Source organism: Dendrobates tinctorius, unplaced genomic scaffold (assembly GCF_039654945.1).
Source record: "Dendrobates tinctorius isolate UK_male_01 unplaced genomic scaffold, ASM3965494v1 ptg000008l, whole genome shotgun sequence".
NCBI lineage: Eukaryota > Metazoa > Chordata > Amphibia > Anura > Dendrobatidae > Dendrobates > Dendrobates tinctorius.
Window position 1 is genome coordinate 17,022,683 of NW_027361676.1, and position 24,380 is coordinate 17,047,062.

Sequence of the window (24,380 nt, forward strand, 5' to 3'; positions counted from 1 at the left end):
CCACATCCGGTGTTCCCCATCGTTGGCAAATCTGCTGGAAGACCTCGGGGTGCAGGGCCCATTCCCCAGCCACGACCTCCTGTCGGCTGAGGAAGTCGGCTGCCCAATTTTCTACGCCTGGGATGTGGACTTCCGATATTACCGACTGATTCTTCTCGGCCCAAAGAAGCATGAGTTCTATCTCGCGCATGGTTGCCCTGCTACGCGTGCCCCCTTGATGATTTACATAAACCACCGCCGAGACGTTGTCAGACTGAATCCGAATGGGCCATCCTGCTATGGGGTGCTGAAAATGCTGCAGCGCCTGCTGGTTTGCTCGTATTTCCAACAAGTTGATCGGGAGGCAAGCTTCCTGTTGCGACCACTGCCCCTGGGCCGTGTGGTGGCGAAAAACTGCTCCCCACCCAGGAGACTGGCGTCGGTTGTGACCACTATAGCCAGTGCTCTGGGGGAAATGGTTTCCCCTAAAGGGAGGATCTGGTCGTCCACCACTCTAGTGACTGCCTGACCTGAGAGGATAGCCGGCACCGCTGATCGAGGGTGAACGGGTTCTTGTCCAAAGCTGACAGGAGGGCGTGCTGTAGTGGGCGAAGTGGAAATTGGGCAAACGGAATCTCTTCCATTGCTGCCACCATCTTCCCTAGTATCCTCATCCCAAAAGGAATGGTGTGAGGGACTGGCTGCTGGACCCCTTGCCGGAGCGCTAGGGCTGTGTCTTGAGGGAGAATTACCAACCCTCAGGAGGTGTCGAAGATCATTCCTAGAAAAGCAATCCTACGGGCTGGGACCAGAGATGATTTTTCCCTGTTGACCAACCAACCTAAGCGAGAGAGTGTATCCAGCGTAATGATGACATTCTCCTCGCATGCCAGAAATGAGGGACCCTTCACCAAGAGGTCATCTAAGTATGGCAAGACGACTATGCCCCGAGAGTGCAAGACGGCCATCACGACTGCAATTACCTTTGTGAACACTCTGGGGGGCGGTGGCTATCCCGAAGCGCTGCAAATTGAAAGTGTCGACCATTGATGGCGAACCGAAGAAAACTTTTGATGCGGAAGAAAAATGGGAACGTGCAGGTAGGCATCCTGGAAGTCGACCGAGGCTAAGTACTCTCCCTGCTCCTGATATAACTGAACGGAGAGATTCCATCCTGAAATGTTTGACCCTGATGAACCTGTTCAGGAGCTTCAGGTCCAAAACCGGCCTGACTGTCCCGTTCTTTTTTGGGGACTGCAAACAGATTGGAATAAAAACCCTGAGCTTTCTCGTGCTATAGTACGGGCACAATAACTCCGTTGTATTGGAGTGAATCGATGGCCCCTAGCAGCGCCCGGGGCTTCACCTTGGGAAGACGGGAGAGAAAAAACAGTGTTGGGGGGTACCTGATGAATTCTATTTTGTACCCTGAAGACACCAGTTCCGCCACCCATGAGTCGTGTCCTACCTCGGCCCAGACATGACAAAAAAAAGAGCAGACGGCCGCCCACCCTGCTGATGTCGCCTCCCAAGGGCTCCGAGTCATTTGGCTGAGGGCCTCTGGGCCCTGGCTCCTCTCGACCTGGGCTGGCGAGCGTGCATCCTTCCCACTGGATTGGGTCTATATGAGACCTGTCGCTCCCTATCCTGGTTGGAGCGAGTTGGGCCAGCCGAGCTGGCTGCTGCCATCCACCCGGTGTTGCTAAAAGCTCGAAAACGCGCCGAGACCTGGTGAAAAGGCTGTTTAACCTTTTGCTGCGGGAGGGAGCTGCTTTTTCCTCCTGTAGCATCGGAGACGAGTTGATCCAACTTCTCCCCGAACAGGCGACCTCCCTGATAGGGCAAAGAAGTCAAGGACTTCTTGGAGACTGAATCGGCTCGCCAAGTTCTTAACCAGAGGGCTCTTCTAATGGCTACCGCGTTAGCGGCCGCAAATGCCGCACAATTGGCAGCATCCAAAGAAGCATTAATTAAGTAGTCTCCAGCCACAGCAATCTGACTTGCGACCTCAGACACCTCCGCAGGCAGGTCTCTATCCTGCAAGGTCTTATTCAAAGACTCTGAATATGACATCATGGCTTTGGCTACCCACGTCGCTGCGAATGAGGGAGCGAGCGCTGAGCCTGATGCCTCAAACTGATCGCAAAGAGCTCTCTATGAGCCGATCAGTGGGATCCTTATTGGACGAGCCACTAGGCACTGACAACAGAGATTTCGAGGCCAGGCGCGACACTGGCGGGTCCACCACTGGGGATTCCGCCCATTTTTTACAGAGTTCCGGGGCAAATGGATATCTTGCCTCTATAGTCTTCTGGCCCGAGAAGCGCCTATCTGGCGTTCTCTGTGGCGCTGCACTATGTCCTCAAATTCTGGGTGAGTGCCAAACACTTTATGCGGTTGCCTGGCCCGCTTAAACCTTATGGCTCGAAGCCAAGGTAGCACCATCCTCGATCCCCAGGGTCTGATTGACAGCTTCAATGAGGCTGTCCACTGTCTCCCGACACCCCAGGGTATCTAGATCAAGTGGCTCATCTGAGTCACGATCTGAACTCTGTCCGCTCCCGCTCGGTGGTGAAGGGGAGCGCAATGCTGAACTCCTAGATGCCGAGGCACCAGATTGGCCGGGAGACCTTGTGCGGGTTCGTTTCCGTCGCACCTGTCTGGCATGGGAGCGGCCCCTGCAGGCCGAAGGTTTCTGTGAGGTGGAGGACCCCTCCCAGATAAGCGAGCAGCTATCCTTGCCCCCATTTGGGGCGTGAAGGGACTCGATCGCCTTTGTAAGCGAAGCCATTGACTGTGACAATGATAGAGCCCATTCCGGAGGATTCGGCTCTCTGAATTCAGATGCCGAGGGGGGGGGGCTCCTGGGCGCGTTCGGAGTCGCAGGCCTCGCACAATTTGCCGCTCTGTGCTCGCGGAAACGCAGCCCTACAAGAAATGCATGCAGCGTAGAGAAGTGTGCGTCTTCCCTTTACCGGCCATCTTGTGTCTGCCAGGCATTCCCCATTGGTGGGTGGGTGTGGGTGTGTGTGTGTATATGTATATATATATCTATATATCTATATCACACACACAATATATATATATATATATATATATATATATATATATATATATAAAAAATGTGCATATATAAAAGAAAAAAAAAAAATTTTTTTCTCTTTCTCCTCTCTAAAGAGAGAGGGGGGGGAGAAAGGCCTCCTTGGTCTCTAGCGGGCTTCCGCAGGGAAGCTGCACTCACCTGTCCTGCGTCCCCCGCTCTGCGCCGCAGCCACGTTCTCCTCTGCGCCTCCGTGGGGCAGGCCGACCTCTTCCCTGGTCGCAGCCTACCCCGATCTGAAGCCGGTGCCTAAATTTTATCCGGCGCCCGCCCAGGTTCCAGGGGGCGGGCCGCCGGAAGTGACGCCGCGCGGCCGGGGGCGGGACTTCCACCGCAGCCTAGCCCTGACCAAAGCCGTGGACTAAATTTTCAACCACCGCCCGCGGCGCCGACGGTGGTGCGACGCGGCGGCGTAAGCGCCGCTACTGACTTCTCCCGGCCCCACTAAGAGGCGAGGAGGGCCTCTAAGGGGAACACACATCGCTGCCCAGGAGCCCCACGCACCTGACGAATGCCCTCATTCTCTGCTAGCAGGACGATCCTACGCCGAGCCCACCCCACGCCCTGTACCTTCATCCGGACGACTCCACAGGTAGGACAAACCAGGGAGGCGGGGGGATCCAAGACGGTGCAGGCACCCTAACTCCGTCCAGCTTCCAGGGCCGAGGAGAGGGACAGTCCGTCGCCATGCAGCACCTCCGTCTTGCGTTGGTGGAGCAGTGGGGGCAGCTCGGACCGTCTTGTGCCTCTGTATAGCCTATGGCTTCTGTACCTAGGGGTGGACAGGACTAGGTCCGGCATCATGTCCCACGTCGCGGGAGAGGACACGTGGAGGGACACTCTCACGTGCTCGCCCGTTGATGGTTTGGGGAAATCGGACCCTTTCAATAGGATCCGTTGCCCCGGTCTCATTTTCTTAGAAAAAATAAAGGAAAGAAAACAAACTAAAATAAAAAATTCTGGGGAAACTGCCCAGATTTGTCCCACGGTGCGGGAAAGGATACGTGGAGACGATACTCGACACGTGCTCGCCCGTTGATGGTTTGGGGAAATCGGGACCCTTTCAATAGGATCCGTTGCCCCTGTCTAATCTTCATGGAAAAAAAGTCTGGAGAAAAAGACCAGACATGTGCCTCCATAGACACTAAGCAAAAAAACTGGTTTCCGCCCGCAATCAGGGCGAGGGTGTATACAGCGGGGGAGGAGCTAACCTTGTGTTTGCCTAGTGTCAGCCTCCAGATGGCGGTAGCATACACCCACAGTACCTGTGTCCCCCAATGAGGAGAAGGAGAAACTATTTTCAGGAATGAGCATTCTTTCTCTTCCTCTCTCTCCATTCCTTTCCTACACTACCTACCTCTGTCTTCTATACATTTTGATGTGGAACCACATAGTCAGTGGGACTTCTCTATAACATCTAATACAATTAAAATTTTACACAGGACCTAACCCAAAGATTTCAATCTCATAGGAACATTTATTCAGTTTTGATAGGTGTCCACATAACATCTACTGCTCTTTCTCATTTCCTGCTTGCTGAAGTGATGTATCAGACTATGCTCCAATTTTGTTGTTGTAGATTTTATTTTTTTACATTACTTTCTTTGTATTGTATATACATCACATACCGCTTTACGTACCATTGTTTAATTTATCTAATGGTGTGGTGAATATAATATACTAAATAAATTTACCACTGTTTGCAATTGCCTGAAATTGCGTCTGTTTTCGTTTTATAGGAATAACAAGAAGGCGGCAGATAATTCCATATACTGTACTTGTATTTCTTTCCTTTTTAGCCGTAAGTTGAAGATGGCTGTAATATTACGCACAGAATATGGGCCTGTGTTACACATGCCCACTCTGAAAGAAAATCGTGAAAAAGGCCACGGTGTCTTGGGGGATCCATATGAACATTATCCAAGTATTCAAGGTTTGTACAACCCCATTTGTGATTGATGAAATCAGTGTGAATTATTTGTTTCGTGTAAAATTGCATGTAATTGTACAATACCAGTCAAAACTTTGGACACACCTATTCATGCATTGTTTTGCTCCTATTGGAATGTGATCATGTTCCATACAGTGCTGAGCTCTATTCTACAACTGTTCAGCCAGAATATGGCAAGGACTACTCAAAGAGGAATGGCAGTCCTTTACTTTAAGACATGAAAGTCATTCACTCAGAAAAATTGCTCAAATTGATATCTTTAATTATAGTCCTTATCTAATATATAATTGTCTAATTCTGTCTGTCATGGAAATCCCACCTCGCTGATTGGTCGTGGCAGTTAGGCAGCGACCAATCAGCGACAGTTGCTTATTCGTCGTGGCAACACGGCCACACTGCTGATGCAGTTTTTTTCTGCGAAAAAAAAACACATCGCGGTAAAAAACGCAGCATGCTCATTAATCTGCATTTCTAACTATTTTCTAGGAGACTGGGGACGCTCTGGAAAAAAAAAAAATGCATAAAAAACGGGCGGAAAACGCGCGTTTTCTGGGAAGGAGTCCGGTTTTCAGTCAGAATTTTCTGCATACGTGGGTACATAGCCTAACACCACCAAGAGATGACAAAGCTACTTGAAGACTTAAAGGGGTTATCTCCTTTCAGAAAATCTTGGTTGCAAGCAGCAGTTTGTTATAATAGAAGTAAAAAACAAAAAAAAAAAAAAAAAAAAAGAAGTAAACTAATCTTTACTTATCCCCAAGTTTGATGCTAGTCTCTGCTGCTGCTACCAATTCTCCTTATTGGCTGTGGCGAAAAAAAAATAAATCTGGGAGCTCAGTCTCTCAGCGGGGATTTTTGTCTGCACTGTCAATGTAACGTCAGTGCCACAGCCAATACCGGACACCAGGAGCAGCGCCAGAGGTGTTGGTCCGGTGAGAGGTGAATAAAGCACAATTTGACAGTTAAGGCCCTTTTACATTTAGCGATGCACCAGCGATCCCGACCAGCGACATGACGCGGTCAGGATCGCTGGTGCATCGCTAAATGATCGCTAGTGAGCTGCCACACAGGCAGATCTCACAGCGATGCAGCAGCGATACAGCGGATGATACTTACCTTTCAGACGCGGCGGTCCTGACGTCCTCCCGCTCGCCTCCACACTTCGCTTGTCGGCGCCACAGGAAGCGCCGACGAGAAATGGAGCTGCGCGATCAGCAACAGACAGTGGGTGAGCCGGTCGGAGGTAAGTATCACACATAGCGATATCGCTATAACGTCACAAAATCGGTGATGTTATAGCGATATTGCTAGCGATATCGCCATGTGTAAAACCCCCTTTAGACAAACTAATAGATACACACATATAAAATCACTACTACACAAGCGGATATTGGAAACGTTCTTACTGTCGTGGATGTAATACAACTGATCGGACTGACTTCTTGTGATTTGTCAGTGTGACGCGGGTCTTTCCACCCACCATGTCCCAAAGCCTAATTGTGGTGTCATGGCTTCCTGGGGAGGAGAAAAAAAATGTAATCATAAGGAACACAAACGCCCGATCCTTTTGTTCTCTTGTCTGGCAGTGGCTTTCCTCTTCTCCCAATTGACAACATTGGCATAGCCAAACATCTGAGCAGGGATTCGGTGGACAAAGGCTCTGTTCAAACCAGAGTTAGTTTAGAACAGCTGCTGTTGAAGCCATATTGATACGATGTCAACTTGCCGAGTTTGCGGTCATTTTGACTACAAGAATAATGTAAAGGGTACGTCTGTAGAGCTATATGCATGTAAAATTAAAGAGCACCTTGCACTATTTCAAAAATAGCCAGGTTTTATTTTATCTTATTTTACTCTTACTGCTTCCCTGATTTAGTCTGTATTTTGCTTTTTGTAAATCCACTATACAGTTCCAGAGATATGGGCCTTTTTACCTAGTGCTGCATTTATGGTCTCTACAAAGGAGTGGGGTTCATAGGCTTCTCTGGGGGGTGGGGGAGGGTCTTTAGGCTGCTCTGCATTATTGGACTGAGTAATGCCCCTTTGGCAAAGAATATGAAAACTAGCAATATAGAAAATAAACCCATATCTCTGGATCCATATAGAAAAACAAAACACAGAATACTTTGGGGAGAAGTGAAAATTAAACAAGATTATAAACTGGCCTGTTTTACCAGGTCCTGTTTAAAAAAAAAAAAAAAAAAAAAAAAAAAGCACCTCTGATCACAGTTCTGACCACAAGATCAATGTAAAATGCTTAAAGATACATGAAAACAAACAATAGCATCCTGTCAGAGGTCAATGAATTGCAAATTAATCCAATCGGATCCACCAAATCTCTGGGGGAAAAAACATTCAGCTATGACTATCTGGAGTGAACAGAGAAATACTCGCATTTATCAGAACTGCATTGAGCATAGTATGAAAAGGTGACCGAGCCATTGACATACTCTGAGGCGTCTCCAGATAAACTATTGAGTGGGTCTGATTGATCTCTCCACTCTTGGGACTTGTTCAATACACTGAACTCTGAACATGTCCGTACGGTTCTTGCAAAAAAGGCACATTCCCCTCTTTAACATGGTATGGACATAACTAGAGAAAGCTATTAACACATCCACAGAGAAATAGAGGAATTGAACATTAAATGGTTAAAAAGTGTACCTATCACTTCTGGCAAATTAACATTTTCATTGATAAACCATGGAAAGGTGTATTTTTTTTTTTTTTTACTTATATTCATGTTTTCTTTACAAACTGTTCTAATTTTGGATGAAACTTTGCAGTGAAGTTTAATCACATTTTTGATCCCATAAAGCAATAAGCTGACACCAAGAAAGTCAAACATCAGATTGCAGTCACATTTGATAAAAACCATAATTTCTGCCAAGCGACAGACAGACTTCCCTTGGTAGGATCCAAGATACCCTATTATAAATGAATGGAGCAATTGGGCACCATTGTCCATCATGGGACAATGCTATCACAGCCTTAATTCTAATTTTTTTGCTCCAATGACGGAACACAAAACAGAATTCACAATAGAGATGTGACGTCAGCCCGAGGTAGTCAGATATTTCTTAAAGGGAATATGCCTGCAGGTTTTTCCTATGTAATCTGCAGACAGAATGTGGTAGTGGTTAAAACACAGATTTCAGTGATGTGTCACCTACAAGATCCGAGATTTTGTTTGCTTACAAAGAATGTTTCAGCACCAGGAGCTTATCATTGCTGTGACTAGCTGGCCATGTGAACCCTAGTCCGACTCTGCTCCCTCCAGTGATAAGAACCTCACTGTGGGTGGGGTTTAGCTTCCTCACCTCTGCTTTGTGCTAAATTTAAAAGCTCTTATTGTGTCAGAACAGCTACACCCAGTAATCCAAGTGATACTTCGTTGGGTTCAGCTTCTCTTTGCCTACATCAGGCTGCTCTCAGATGAAGTAGAAAAAACCTGCTGACAGATTCCCTTTGACACTTGAATAGCGGGATTAAATAAACATGGATGTGTACCTGTTATAATCTGGGGCTCAGCAGCCTGGCATCGTACTGTTGCCACAGCATTCGTGTGTCCCACAAGCGTATGTACACCAGCTTTTGTTCTTATATCCCAGATCTATGAAAAAAAAAAAACAACATGTAAGTATGAAACCACACCGACTCAGTGGCAGATGCCAGATGACCGCTCTGTCATTACTTACCCGAGACGTAGAATCCCTGCTGCAGGTCACCAGCACATCAATGGTGGGATGCAAATCTAAACCATAGACTGCGCTTAAATGACCATGGTAATGCCTTATGACCTGAGGAACAAAGAACAGCATATTCAAGCTTGTATTTAACCCAAAGTGTTAATTCTCTCCATGGCTGTATGTATGAACTGCATACACATCACAAGAGATCACACAGAGTTAAAATCTGACGGCATTGAGAAATGCACAAACCAACAACACAGACTGCTCTACAGATCATGCAAGGTATTTTCAGGTGCAATAGCTAGAAAAAAGCAAAAAGGCTAAGGAAAACAGACAATTTAGTAGAACTCACATGGATAAAAACATAAAACATTGTGGTATAAGACATAAGTGATGAACAGGACTTTTCCTGGGATAACAGTTATATGGATGTCAGGCATACCTTATTATATTCCAGATCCCAGCATTTCACCTGCTTGTCCTCGCCACAAGAAAACAAATATGGGCTCCTGGCACTCACAATCACTCCCCGGACAGTGCTTATGTGTCCTGTCAAGGACAGCTTTAATTTACCACTTGCCAGATCCCAGATCTCGAGAGAAGGGAGAAATGAAGTGAAACTTGGAGACGCACATCATTAATACTGCATGACACAAACACTCGCCATAAAGCAAGCAGCTCATTAAAACAACGGCATGAAACTCACGCTGGAGTTGTGCTTTGTGTTAGAAGATTTCTCCAGGGTGCAGAAACCAAAGGATCTCTGATGTCACAGACAACCTAGAGACCGCGAAGGAACGTGAAGCTGGACACAGAATGGCCAAGACCACTTTCCCCAACTCCAAGTTCCCAGAAGGTGTCCTGTCGTGTGACCACAGACGCGACCATGCGCAAGTTGAGTAAATGGGAATTTACGATTCTCAGTCACACATTGCATTTTTTACAGTTACATGAGCTCATTGGTATCGATGTGGGAAAGACAGGAGCTTATCCAAGAGCAGAAAAGCCGGCTCCATAGATCTCTAAAAAGGATGTTGAAGGGAATAGAATAGTTTTCTAAATGCCTCAGAAACAAAGGACACTCGCCCTCATCAATCCCCTACAGCTCTCGTCCCATCTCAGACCCGGCACATACTGGTCTGTGCTTCGTAATCCTGTCCTTGACACACAAAAAATGCCTGATGAAGGTATTCTTGTTATTATTTAGTGTGTAAAGTATGGGATCAGTAAAGCAGAGAATGGCCAGTACTGGGTAAGCACCGGTGAGAGAGGTACAAAGGATTGGTGACAAAAAATATCCCTTCCTGTGCATTTTTTAAAATTAGTTTACAGCATTGAAAAGTAAATTTATTCCCTGGAACACCATTAAGCCCCCGGTCTCTGCTCAGGCAACATTCTTAGGACCGACACAAAGCAGTGGTTTCAGCCATCCTTAGAGACTGTTAGAAAGGGTCTGTCACCAGGTTCATGCTGTCCTAACAAAGGACAGGATAAAGAAGGGACCTATACTATGATTACAGCAGTGTGGCGGCACCAGGTCCATATACTGTGATTACAGCAGTGTGGCGGCACCAGGTCCATATACTGTGATTATAGCAGTGTGTCACCAGGTCCATATACTGTGATTATAGCAGTGTGTCACCAGCTCCATATACTATGATTACAGCAGTGTGGCGGCACCAGGTCCATATACTGTGATTACAGCAGTGTGGCGGCACCAGGTCCATATACTGTGATTATAGCAGTGTGTCACCAGGTCCATATACTGTGATTATAGCAGTGTGTCACCAGGTCCATATACTGTGATTATAGCAGTGTTGCGGCACCAGCTCCATATACTGTGATTATAGCAGTGTTGCGGCACCAGCTCCATATACTGTGATTATAGCAGTGTTGCGGCACCAGCTCCATATACTGTGATTATAGCAGTGTGTCACCAGGTCCATATACTGTGATTATAGCAGTGTTGCGGCACCAGCTCCATATACTGTGATTATAGCAGTGTTGCGGCACCAGCTCCATATACTGTGATTATAGCAGTGTTGCGGCACCAGCTCCATATACTGTGATTATAGCAGTGTTGCGGCACCAGCTCCATATACTGTGATTATAGCAGTGTTGCGGCACCAGCTCCATATACTGTGATTATAGCAGTGTGTCACCAGGTCCATATACTGTGATTACAGCAGTGTGTCACCAGGTCCATATACTGTGATTATAGCAGTGTTGCGGCACCAGCTCCATTTACTGTGATTATAGCAGTGTGTCACCAGGTCCATATACTGTAATTATAGCAGTGTGTCACCAGGTCCATATACTGTGATTATAGCAGTGTGTCACCAGGTCCATATACTGTGATTACAGCAGTGTGTCACCAGGTCCATATACTGTGATTATAGCAGTGTTGCGGCACCAGCTCCATTTACTGTGATTATAGCAGTGTGTCACCAGGTCCATATACTGTGATTATAGCAGTGTGTCACCAGGTCCATATACTGTGATTATAGCAGTGTGTCACCAGGTCCATAAACTGTGATTACAGCAGTGTGTCACCAGGTCCATATACTGGGATTATAGCAGTGTGTCACCAGGTCCATATACTGTGATTATAGCAGTGTGTCACCAGGTCCATAAACTGTGATTACAGCAGTGTGTCACCAGGTCCATAAACTGTGATTACAGCAGTGTGTCACCAGGTCCATATACTGGGATTATAGCAGTGTGTCACCAGATCCATATACTGTGATTATAGCAGTGTGTCACCAGGTCCATATACTGTGATTATAGCAGTGTGGTGGCACCAGGTCCATATACTGTGATTATAGCAGTGTGTCACCAGGTCCATATACTGTGATTATAGCAGTGTGGTGGCACCAGGTCCATATACTGTGATAATAGCAATGTGTCACCAGGTCCATAAACTGTGATTACAGCAGTGTGTCACCAGGTCCATATACTGTGATTATAGCAGTGTGGTGGCACCAGGTCCATATACTGTGATTATAGCAGTGTGTCACCAGGTCCATAAACTGTGATTACAGCAGTGTGTCACCAGGTCCATAAACTGTGATTACAGCAGTGTGTCACCAGGTCCATATACTGGGATTATAGCAGTGTGTCACCAGGTCCATATACTGGGATTATAGCAGTGTGGTGGCACCAGGTCCATATACTGTGATAATAGCAATGTGTCACCAGGTCCATATACTGTGATTACAGCAGTGTGGCGGCACCAGGTCCATATACTGTGATTACAGTAGTGTGGCGGCACCAGGTCCATATGCTGTAATTATAGCAGTGTGTCACCAGGTCCATATACTGTAATTATAGCAGTGTGTCACCAGGTCCATATACTGTGATTACAGTAGTGTGGCGGCACCAGCTCCATTTACTGTGATTATAGCAGTGTGTCACCAGGTCCATATACTGTAATTATAGCAGTGTGTCACCAGGTCCATATACTGTGATTATAGCAGTGTGGTGGCACCAGGTCCATATACTGTGATTATAGCAGTGTGTCACCAGGTCCATATACTGTGATTATAGCAGTGTGGTGGCACCAGGTCCATATACTGTGATAATAGCAATGTGTCACCAGGTCCATAAACTGTGATTACAGCAGTGTGTCACCAGGTCCATATACTGTGATTATAGCAGTGTGGTGGCACCAGGTCCATATACTGTGATTATAGCAGTGTGTCACCAGGTCCATAAACTGTGATTACAGCAGTGTGTCACCAGGTCCATAAACTGTGATTACAGCAGTGTGTCACCAGGTCCATATACTGGGATTATAGCAGTGTGTCACCAGGTCCATATACTGTGATTATAGCAGTGTGGTGGCACCAGCTCCATATACTGTGATAATAGCAATGTGTCACCAGGTCCATATACTGTGATTACAGCAGTGTGGCGGCACCAGGTCCATATACTGTGATTACAGTAGTGTGGCGGCACCAGGTCCATATGCTGTAATTATAGCAGTGTGTCACCAGGTCCATATACTGTAATTATAGCAGTGTGTCACCAGGTCCATATACTGTGATTACAGTAGTGTGGCGGCACCAGCTCCATTTACTGTGATTATAGCAGTGTGTCACCAGGTCCATATACTGTGATTATAGCAGTGTGTCACCAGGTCCATATACTGTGATTATAGCAGTGTGTCACCAGGTCCATATACTGTGATTATAGCAGTGTGTCACCAGGTCCATATACTGTGATTACAGCAGTGTGTCACCAGGTCCATATACTGGGATTATAGCAGTGTGTCACCAGATCCATATACTTTGATTACAGCAGTGTGGCGGCACCAGCTCCATATACTGTGATTATAGCAGTGTGTCACCAGGTCCATATACTGTGATTATAGCAGTGTTGCGGCACCAGCTCCATATACTGTGATTATAGCAGTGTTGCGGCACCAGCTCCATTTACTGTGATTATAGCAGTGTGTCACCAGATCCATAATACTGTGATTATAGCAGTGTGTCACCAGGTCCATATACTGTGATTACAGCAGTGTGGCGGCAACAGGTCCATATACTGTGATTACAGCAGTGTGTCACCAGGTCCATATACTGTGATTATAGCAGTGTGGCGGCACCAGGTCCATATACTGTGATTACAGCAGTGTGGCGGTACCAGGTCCATATACTGTGATTATAGCAGTGTGTCACCAAGTCCATATACTGTGATTACAGCAGTGTGGCAGCACCAGGTCCATATACTGTGATTATAGCAGTGTGTCACCAGGTCCATATACTGTGATTATAGCAGTGAATTCAACTGTGAATTTTGTAATTTTTTTTCCTGTTTTTCCATTACATTTATGGTAAAGATACTGGTGTTAATCAAAACTACAGTTTGTCCTACCAAAAACAAACCCTCGCATGACTAGGAAAAAAAAAGCTCCAAGGGGAGTAAAAGAGGAAAGCACAAAAAAAAAAGAAATACCTTGGTCATTAAAGTTATACAGGTAACATGCAAGAAGAAAAAAAAGAAACGGACAGACATTCCTAAAAGGGAAGGAAGCAGAGCACTAACTATGCCGTATAATTATGTAAAGGATGAGTTTTGGGTTCAGAAAGGACTTTAGATTTCAGCAATTTACTCTGCATTGTATTGCTTTCAGCTTCTAACTATCTCAACAAGGAAAAGAAAACTGTTTTTCCTCCACTGCGGTAAAAAGCTGCTGAAGCCGGCATGAAGAAAATTAGAAAGACCCGACAGGAGCACTGAAAATTATACCCTTAAGCACTCCGAATCACAAAGGAAAAGGTTCCTTAGCTAAGTCTTCTTACCTTAATTGTTCTATCTGCTGAGCCTGTGACAAACCACTGGTTCCCAGGTTCAACCGCTATGCAACGCACCCACCCAAGATGACCACTGATGACCTGTGAGAGAACGTACAGCACACTTATAATGCAGAAAGGGATGAAAAGCACATTATGTCTGGGTATGGAGAGCGCAACACTATGCTTGCCGTTTTCTGAGAAGTAAACTCACTGGAGACCTACACAACATATAAGACAAAAAAAATCACAACTAACGCTATGCTCACACTAGGCATTTTTTCAGCGTTTTGCTTGGTCTTTCAGGCATTTTTTTGCTGCATTTTGTCATGCTACATTTGCCTCTTGTGCATGCTGGTAAAGTTTAGTGCAAAAAAAAAAAAAATCGTAGTTACTTACCGGTAACGGGATTTTACACAGCCCATGACAGCACCACCTGAGAGAGGGTATCCGCCCACCAGGACAGGAAACCAACTGAATAAAACGGCAGTACCTCGCCTCCGCATCAGCTTGGTTTCAGAGCATGAAAGGACCTCCAGACAGTTAGAAACAGAATCGTAACCAAATACATCTTTTTAACACCCTCAAAAGTGCACACCACAAGTGACAAAACAGAGGAGGGAATATAAGGGTGCTGCCATGGGCTCTGTAAAATCCCATTACCGATAAGTAACTAAGATTTTTTCCCTTCTCCCATGACAGCACCACCTGAGAGATTTAAATAGATCAAAAGCACCCTAGAGAGGTCACCGCTTGCAATACCTTCCTCCCAAAGGATAGGTCAACAGAGGAGGACAGTTTGAGGCGATAGTATCTATAGAAGGTGGAACGGGATGATCATGTGGCTGCCTTATATATCTTGTTGACAGACACCTCCGCTCTTTCAGCCCAGGAGGTCGCCATGGCCCTGCTGGAATGGGACTTCATGTTTTCAGGAACCAGCCTATTACTAGAGGTAAGCTAAGCTAATGGCGCCACTTATCCATCTAGGTATGGTCCCCCCTGCCCTTGTAACACCAAACCCCATTCTGATTCCCTGGAATGACAAAATAAGGCCTCATCCTTCTTCCATTACATAGTTCTGTCTAAGTACTGCATCAAGGCCCTCCTGACGTCTAGTTTGTGAAGTCTGTGTTCTTCGGTAGTCTTTGGTTTTCTGCAGAAGGAGGGAAGAACTACCAAGTGACTCCTGTGAAACTTTGAGGCCATTTTGGGGAGATATGCTGGATCTGGCCTCAAAACCACTCTATCCACTGATACCTGCATAAAAGGATGACTAATAAATAGGGCCTGTAAATGTCAGGGCCAATAGTATCACTGTTTTTAGTGTTAGTATTTTTTTTGACACTTCATGTAGGGGCTCAAAGGCCAATCTTGTTAAAGCTTCCAGAATCAGATTTTAGTCCCACAGAGGCATTTTTGGAGCGGGCATAGGACTTGACCTCTGGCACGCTTTCATGAACCTAGCCACCCATCTATCCGCCGCCAGGTTATAGTGTATAGGGCCGCTAAGGAGGATACCTGCACCTTAAGGGTGCTGGTGGTTAGACCCATCTTCATACCCCTATGAAGGAACTCTAAAATAGTTGGAAGTGGGACAACCTTTCTCCTACCTGGGACAGCACAGTCTCCTGTATACACCCTGGGCAGAGTCTCTTAATATAAGCGCACGGTAAATCCCCCTTGCACGTTGCACACTCCCTATTGTTCTGCTTTGAACTAGGTTTCAGGGGCCTTCCCTAGTAAAGGAATACACAGAGAAAGGGGACCTGTTTTAATAGAATGCACTTAGATCACTCACCATTCAACTGATCAATCTACAGTACTGTAAACGGAGGCTGAGCTGGTTCCGAAGAACATCTCCGGATGGAGATGGGCTCGTGACCTGCCTTGCTTTTCAGGCTGGTCCTGCTGTTTGTACTACTACCATCGCTGAGTCCTTGCCGATGATGCTGGCGACGCTGAAAAGACTCCTGTGTCAACTGCAGCAAAGAAGATGGTGGTAGTGGTGTTGGCTGCTGCTGTGGTAGCGTCAGGCGACGCTGCTGCTGCAGTTCATCCATGGTCTGGATAGCTGCAGGAAATGCCACCATCTTTCTGGGCACTTCCCTTTAAATATCGGATGGCCCCGCCCACCTCTGGCTCAGTCTCCTGAAGCTTCAAAATCCGGCGCGCTGTGTGCGCATGCTCAGTCCCGGATGGCCGCTGTAGTTCCCTGCGTGCTACATCATCGGGATGCGCCGGATCTCATCCTGTGTCCTGCGAAGACCCGGGCGGCCTCGCTTTCCGGCACACTTGGCTGCAGGACACGCCAGCTTCCTGCAGCATCCCCGGCACATGTTCAGACCCAGAAGCGAGTTCCGCAGCACATCACTGGAGCGCTCCTGCAACCCCGAGCACAGGCAGACCCGGGAACTCGTGTTGGCTAGGAGACATTTGCCCAAGAGCTGTGGGTGTCACTTCACCTGCAGACTGCATCCCACGCTCCTGGACACCCCCCCTGGGTAAGTGTACCGCTTCATTCTGTAGGTTCCCACGAAGACAGAAAATCAAACTGATGTGGAGGAGAGGTACTGCCTTTTTATTCAGGTTTCCTATCCTGGTGGGCGGATACGCTCTTCTCAGGTGGTGCTGTCATGGGAGAAGGGAAAAACTAATTCTACTTAATCAGGTTTTGGCACAAAACATGCTGCAAAACCTGATACCTGCGTTTTTTTGGTGCCGATTTTCAGCTTTTTTTCGCCACCCATTACTTTCAATGGGTCAAAACTGCTGAAAGATGTGACAAGCTCTATTGTGCAAAAACCAGGCAAAACACAAAATACTGATGACAAAGAAAAATAAGCTGTGTACATGAGATTTCTGAAAACTCAGACTTTGCTGGTGCTGTAAAATGCAGCAGAAAACTTGCATAAAAAAAACTAAAAAAAAAAAAAAAAAAAAAACTGAAAAATGCCTAGTGTGAACATAGCCTAACAAGGACTATTGCCATAGGATATAATTTATGGCAGAGTGAAAAATAATCTGCAGACAGTGTTGGCGCTGTAAAAGATAAACCACACACATAGTTGAATGAAATGTGATCAAAATAAAAAAGTAAAAGGTAAGGCTCACTCTGTAAAGTTTCCAAGGTGGATGCCACTGTGGTTTTGGCATGGTTGGTGCTTTCTTTGCCATTAATTGAGAGTTTTTCATTCCACCAGACTCCATAGAAGCCTAAGACAAGAAAATATAACTTGTTGGGTAGAGACACAGGAAGAGGTGAGAATTCCCCATCACTGAAGGTGGTGAGTGAGGACCTGTTTGACCATTATTAAGATAAGGACAGGCCTGATAAGGAAGCAGAAGGAGACTAGGAGAGTACATGTATAAAAGAGCTACATAGTCAAGGCTAAAGTCTACTTCCGGGCTGGAGCTGGCCACAGAACTAAATCTGTAAGAGAAGGCAGCATACGTTGTATAGACGTGTCATATATTGGGACTAGACTATGTGGGAATAATAATGAAAACTGTCTTTCATTATGAAAAAATAGAATAAAGTGAGCTCACCATTGACAAGCCAGGGGGCTGTGAACGCTCAGGATGTCCAGCCTGTCTGTAAATATCTCCAATACCAGGAGCCGTGCGGTGAGCGTCCATTCTGGTGATAGATTAAAAATGCAGGTTACTATTACATCGATAATATCCTTTATAGGCATATGATGCATATTCACATGCATCTGTGTTACCAATTAAAAAAATAAATAAAAACTACAACCCCGCATGTAACGTTATAGAAAATATATGTAAGTGTGTCTAGTGTAATAGTAGTTACCTTGCCTGTGACGGTGGAAGTGCCAGTGCCAAAGACTGTGCTGCCGATTCACTTGGCATCCTTTGGATCTGGGTGTCAGCTGTCAGAGCTACTCCTAGAAAATAAAGGTAAGTAAAGGGGTTTTCTCCTCATCATAAATGGGTAAAGTTGTGAATGTAAAAAAAAGCTAATTTGCAATTTAGCTCTTATTAACAATGCTCTGTCTATTCTCAAAAATAGAGGGATTTTTAAGGTCACGGTTTACTGCTCGCTGTCCAGGTTACCAACCAACACACAAGCAAGAACTGCCCTAAAGCTGGCCAGATTCTTTAGTATCCCTGAGCTCCTCCAGCGATGCAGAGGCAAAGCTGTCTCTGCTTGTAGCTTGGGCTTGCACATGGGCCAGCAGCGGGACAAGGAAATTGGTCTAAACTGTCAATTATTCAGGGGTTCACAGACTCCCGGCAAGCAGGAGATTGGGTTGGTAGGGGAGTGGTGAGCTGCTTAACTGCAAGCATGATTATAACACGTCAAATGTACTAAACCCTCAAAGAGAACATAAAAATACTATAACGACCTTAAGAAAATCACATTCACCATCCCAATAATTACACAACTTGTACTGTTGACTTGAATGATTAAAGTCTGGCTTATAGGGGAAATTGTTGCAAAAAGATCAAAGCAGCATTCAGGCTGAGAGTGAAGCCTGATGTGAGCTTGGATATGCATGGTGCAGACTGACTGCCTGAATGCTGTTTTGAAGTGCTGTGCCTTCCGCAGACAAGCCCTGTGATATACTTTCCAATGATCAGCACATCGCAGGGCTTGTCAGCTGAACAGACAGAACTTCAGAGCAGGATCCAGGCAGAAGCGAGTGAAATCTGATTTCAGCATGCGTGCACAGACTGCTGTCACTCACAGAGACTTGGCCCCATCCCCACCAGTTACATGCCCTACTCTATGTCTAATTTTGGTCCACAAATCAGAAGTAGCAGAGTAAGAATCAAAACAGAAGGCTATATGACCAACAGAGAGATCACATTACAGGAGCAGGGCAGGTAAAAATGTATTAGAAAAGTGTTAGGAAGAGTTAGGCTGGGTTCACATTACGTCTCGGCAGTCCGTTAGACGGACTGCATTACACCGCGGCATAACGCGGGATAACGCAGTCCGTTAATGCTGCCATTGCCCTCCATTGTCAGAATTTTTTTTTATCATACACAATAAAATAAATGTGTGTGTGGTATTGCTGTAATTGTACTTGCATGGAGAAACATGTTGCCAGGTCACTTTAACCAAACAATAACTGCTGTAAAAATCGCAAAAACAATTACAGAACTACGCTTTTATTTTCTTGACCATTTCAACTACAGTACATTTGGATTTTTTTCTGTTTTAATAAATACATTGCATAGTAAATTTGTGCCATTCAAAATGACAACTCATTCCAGTGAAAACCAGACCCTCGCAAAGCTACATCAGTAGAAAAATAAAAACTTCAGCTTGTGAAAGAGGATGAAAAATTGAAATCACAAAAATGAAAAAAGTCTGGGTCCTTACTAGGTTAAATGTAATCTGACACTAGATTCAAGCCGCCAGAGCCACGGGCAGAATGTATATGAGCCCAGCCACACAACTGCAGCCACGTAAGTTTTTCCTTTTAAACACTGAGGTGTTTAAAAGAAAACATCTGGTTTTCAGAGCTACGTTGTAATGATCTGTGCTACTATGCCTGTTGTCAATGATCAGGAAGAATTCAGGCCGGGTCTACCAGAAGTGAGCCACTCTTACATAACAGGTCTTTGGTTCAGGCTCATAGAGAAGGATTGTTAGACAACACTTAGTATAACACAAATGTTTCATGTACTGTACCTGGTCCTGAAGGGTATGGGTGCGTTCCAGTTACCAAGTATTCAGACTCAAGACCTAAAAAGAGAGCCGAGTAAAAAAACTTTTTATTTTTTAAGGTCTCTTCTCGGTTGTGGACATATTAGCTTCTAAAGTTTAGGTTACAATTTATGCTAAGTCCAAGTGGGCGTTACCAGACAGTCTTCTCTGGGGGTGTGTACCTTGCCCCCTGCATGACATTGACCAATCATAAGCAAGAGGAGTCACAGAAGGGAAAAAAGGACACGTCCCCAGATGGTCAGAATAACATTATTTTTGCTGTGAGATGTAATGATAAACAGTCCTGCTTTTGGCCTTGATCTCAGCAGCTACTATGTAGTATATGACAGAATTGAGTGTGATTACAAACACTTCCAGATCTTCTCTCAATGGCAGTCAGTGTGGGAGGAAAGGAGAATACAGCAGAGGAGAATAATTATGAACACGTCTCACCACACTAATGCAGTCATTACAACAGATCTGGAAGTGTTAACAATAGGGAGATAATACAGCAGTTACCTCCCATCCCTGCTGAAAGAGGAGCATAATTTGTTACACACACTGTGTGGAACAGTGGGAGGAACAAATGCGTGACGTTGATGCTGGGATTCATAGTTTATGGAGGAGCAAAACATGATGCAGGAGAAAGAACTCAGATGGAAGTGATGCTTTTTTGGTGGACATAAAGAACTGGGTTATAAACCAAAATAAAAAGATGGGGACACCCATAACAATGGGACTCGTTTGTAGATATTTTGCTATATTATCTGGGAACAGACAACATTTTTAGTTACACTGTCCCTGTCACAGGTCAGCTAAACTTTGCAGTATCAGTTAGTCTCTTGTGGAAGACTATGGTATAGTAATAGTCAAAAGTTTTGACACGCCTGTTCATGCAATGTTTTCCTTGTTTTTACAGGCATGTGCACATTGTAGTTTCAAGAAGGAAGACCACAAAACCACAAATGGACACATATGCAAAGTAAAAGAAACATGATAGAAACAAGAGGGTGTGTAAAAGAGTAACCGTGAATTTATTTCATTAATCAATATACACATGAAAATGAGAAACTTTGTATTATATCATATTAAAGAAATCTGCATCTCTGTCAGAATTGATTAGTCATTAAAATGTATATTCAGTGAGGACAGAAATTCCCCATTACTGAAATAGAATCTTAGCAGCAGCAGTTGCCATCTCCTAACATGATAGATGAGACCCGGCTCTCACTACCAGGAGCGGTGCCTGAGGGGTTTCTACCGTTCTGGCACCTCAGGGGCTCGGCCAGTGAGAAATGGCACACTCAAACCATTTCAGCAAAATCTGAACTCCATTATGGTACTTCTCTTCGCTTTCCTTTTCAACCACATTTGGGGTATCCGTGCACTCATGTGAAATTGCACAACAAATTTTCAGATCCATTTTCTCCTGCTATACTCAAGAAAATGAAAACCAATTTGGCTAACAATATTTTTGTGGGAAAAATATATTTTTTTCATTATCACAGGTCCACGTAGTGAAATGTTGTGAAGCACCGGTGGGTTCAAGATGCTTACAACACCTCTAGATAATTCCTAGAAAAGGCTAGAATCTAAAATAGGGTCACTGGAGGGCGGGTTTCCACCGTTTAAGCACATAAGGGGCTCTGCAAAAGCAACATGGCAACCACTCTTGATTCAAGCCAATTTTGCATTCAAAAAGTCAAAACTGTGCTCCTTCCCTTCAGAGCCCTGCCGCGAACCCAGACGGTAGTTTTCTCCCACATATAGGGTGTCGGCATACTCAGGAGAATTTGCACAACAAATTTTGGGGTCCATTTTCTCTTATTACCCTTGTGAAAACAAAAAAATGGGGCTAAAAGAACATTTTTGTACAAAGAAAGTAAAATGTTATTTTTTTTTTTTCCTTCCAAATTGCTTTAATTCCTGTGAACACCTGATAGGTTAATAAGCTTCTTGATTGTGGCTTTGAGGACTGAGGGTGCCGTGTTTAGAATTTTACAGTGAGCGTCATGTTGCCTCCATCCTTAAAGGGAATCTGTCACCCCATTTTTCGACTATCATCAGCGGCTTATCTACTGCATTCTGTAATGCTGTAGCTAAGCCCCCGATGTAACCTGAAAGATAAGAAAAACAAGTTATATTATACTCACTGGGGGGCGGTCCGGTCTTGGTCCGATGGGTGTCGCAGATGGCCCGGCGCCTTCCATCTTGTAGCGGTGACATCCACTTCTTTGCTTCCCATCACGGCTCCGGCACAGGCGTAATTTACATGCCCTGTTGAGGGAAGAGTAAAGTACTGCAGTGCGCAGGCGTCAAACCTCTCTGACCTGGTCCGGCGCCTGCGCACTGCAGTACTCCGCTCTGCCCTCAACAGGGAAGAGCAGAGTGCACCTGCGCAGGAGCCACGAAGGGAAGCAAAGAAGAGGACGTTACCGTTAGAAGATGGGAGGAACCGGACTGGACCGCTACACCCATCGGACAAAAACCGGACTTGGACCACCCCTGGGTGAGTATAATATAACTCATTTTTCTTATCTTTCAGGTTACATCGGGGGCTTATCTACAGCATTACAGAATGCTGTAGATAAGCCCCTGATGGCGGAGTCGGCAGCTGATAGTCGAAAAATAGGGTGACAGATTCGGGTGACAGATTCCCTTTAAAATTAAGACGGTAGTCCATTACAACAAGGTCAAGCAGCAGACATTCGGGACAACAAAGCTACAGACCGGCAGAGGGCGAAAACGACTCTCCACTGACCGGGATGCCAGTCATCTTATTTGAATGTCACTCAGCAACCGCAGGATGACATCAAGTGACCTACAAAAGTACAAAAGGAATGGCAAATGACAGCTGGATTGAAGTGCACGGCAAGAACAGTTCGTAACAGGCTCATAGAGGCAGGGTTCAAGTCATGTAAAGCTAGAAAAAAAAAGTCTTTCATCAAAAGGAAAGGAGAGCCAGGCTGAAGTTTGCCAAAGATCATAAGGATCGAACTGGAGTAAGGTAATTTTTTCTGAGGAGTCTAATTTTCAGCTCTGCCCAGCACCTGGTCGTCTAATGGTTAGACGGAGACCTGGAGATGCACAAAAGGCACAGTGTCTTGCACCAACTGTGAAATTTGGTGGAGGATGGGTGATGATCTGGAAAAGCTTCAGCAATGCTAGAAATGGGCAGGTAAATCTTTGCGAAGGACGTATGAATCAAGCCACATATAAGGTTATCCTGGAAAAACAGTTAATTCCATCTGCTCAGTCAATGTTCCCCAACTCTGAGGACTGGTTTTTCAAGCAGGACAATGCACCATGCCGCACAGCTAGATCAATGTGTGGATGAAGGACCACCACATCAAATCCGTGTCATGGCCAGCCCAATCTCCAGACCAGAACTCCAATGAAAACCTCTGGAATGTAATCAAGAGGAAGATGGATAGTCACAAGCCATCAAACAAAGAACTGCTTAAATTTTTGTACCAGAAGTGGTATAAGGTCACCCAAAAGCAGTGTGAAAGACTGGTGGAAAGCATGCCAAGAAGCATGAAAGCTGTGATGAAAAATCATGTTTTTTCCACAAAATATTGATTTCTGAACTCTTCCTGAGTTAAAACATTAGTATTGTTGTTTCTAAATGATTATGAACTTGCTTTCTTAGCATTATTTGAGAACTGCAAGCACTGCGTTTTTTTTTATAATTTTGACCATTTCTCATTTTCTGAAAATAAATACAAAATTTAGTGCTTGGAAATTTGATGACATGTCAGTAGTTTATAGAATAAAAGAGCAATTTACATTTTACTCAAAAATGTACCTATAAAGAGAAAAATCAGACAAACTGAAAATTTTGCAGTGGTCTCTTAATTTTTACCGTTTGGTGTCTGAACTCGTAATGATATGGAGAATCAAAATAGATGTTCAGTTTTAGCATTTGGTGAACATGGTAGTGTAAAAAAAAAAACAAAAAAAAAAAAACAACAACTGTGGAATTGCACTGTTAAGAGGTTAATAGCATTTTGTGTGACATAACTCTCTAGCTTACAGGCATAACAATTAAAAGTTTGAAAATTGCAAAGCCTTCAAAATTTTTGCCAGATTTCCAATATTTTCACAAGTAAACGCAAGTCATACCCAACAAATTTTACCCCCATCACGAAGTACAATATGTCATGAAAAAACAGTCTCAGAATTACTGGGATACACTGAAGTGTTCCAGAGTTATAACCTCATAAAGTGACACTGGTCAGAATAATTAAACTTGGTCTAGTCATGAAGGTGAAAACAGGCTGGGGAGGGTGAAGGATTCTGCACAGTATACCCGTTTTACTCAGATGACAGCTTACACACCCATGGCATTGTCTCCAACATACTCATCATGTAATCACATGGAATGGTTTTTCAACAATTTGAGTACTTGTTGGCTGCTTTGCCTTCCCTTTGTAGTCCAACTCATCTCAAACCATCTCAGTTGGTTTGAGGTCTGGTCATCTGCCACAGCACTTTATCCCTGGCTTTCTTGGTTACAAAACCCCTACATAGCTTTGAGGTGTTTTGGGTTATTTTCAAAACAACATAACTGATTATCCTGCTAAGTGCAAACCAGATGGGATGGCATACATCGTTGCAAAATGCTGTGGGAGTCATTCTGAATAAATGTGCATTAAATCTTAAATAGATCAACGTGGAAAGT

The 24,380-nt window shown here is 45.0% G+C and overlaps 1 protein-coding gene across 3 annotated transcripts in view; it reads right to left on the reverse strand.

Annotated features, from left to right (window-relative positions):
• Window positions 1-24,380, reverse strand: part of PLRG1 (pleiotropic regulator 1) — a 91,795-nt gene that overhangs the window by 14,523 nt on the left and 52,892 nt on the right. For all 3 annotated transcript variants that reach the window (XM_073576395.1, XM_073576393.1, XM_073576394.1), the window contains 9 exons: window positions 19,682-19,735; window positions 17,831-17,924; window positions 17,566-17,656; window positions 17,131-17,232; window positions 14,026-14,118; window positions 9,165-9,314; window positions 8,729-8,830; window positions 8,541-8,643; window positions 6,437-6,545 (listed from right to left, as the gene is read on the reverse strand). In XM_073576395.1, the coding sequence (XP_073432496.1) occupies window positions 6,437-6,545; window positions 8,541-8,643; window positions 8,729-8,830; window positions 9,165-9,314; window positions 14,026-14,118; window positions 17,131-17,232; window positions 17,566-17,656; window positions 17,831-17,924; window positions 19,682-19,735 (898 nt within the window). The remainder of the gene's footprint in view (window positions 1-6,436; window positions 6,546-8,540; window positions 8,644-8,728; window positions 8,831-9,164; window positions 9,315-14,025; window positions 14,119-17,130; window positions 17,233-17,565; window positions 17,657-17,830; window positions 17,925-19,681; window positions 19,736-24,380) is intronic.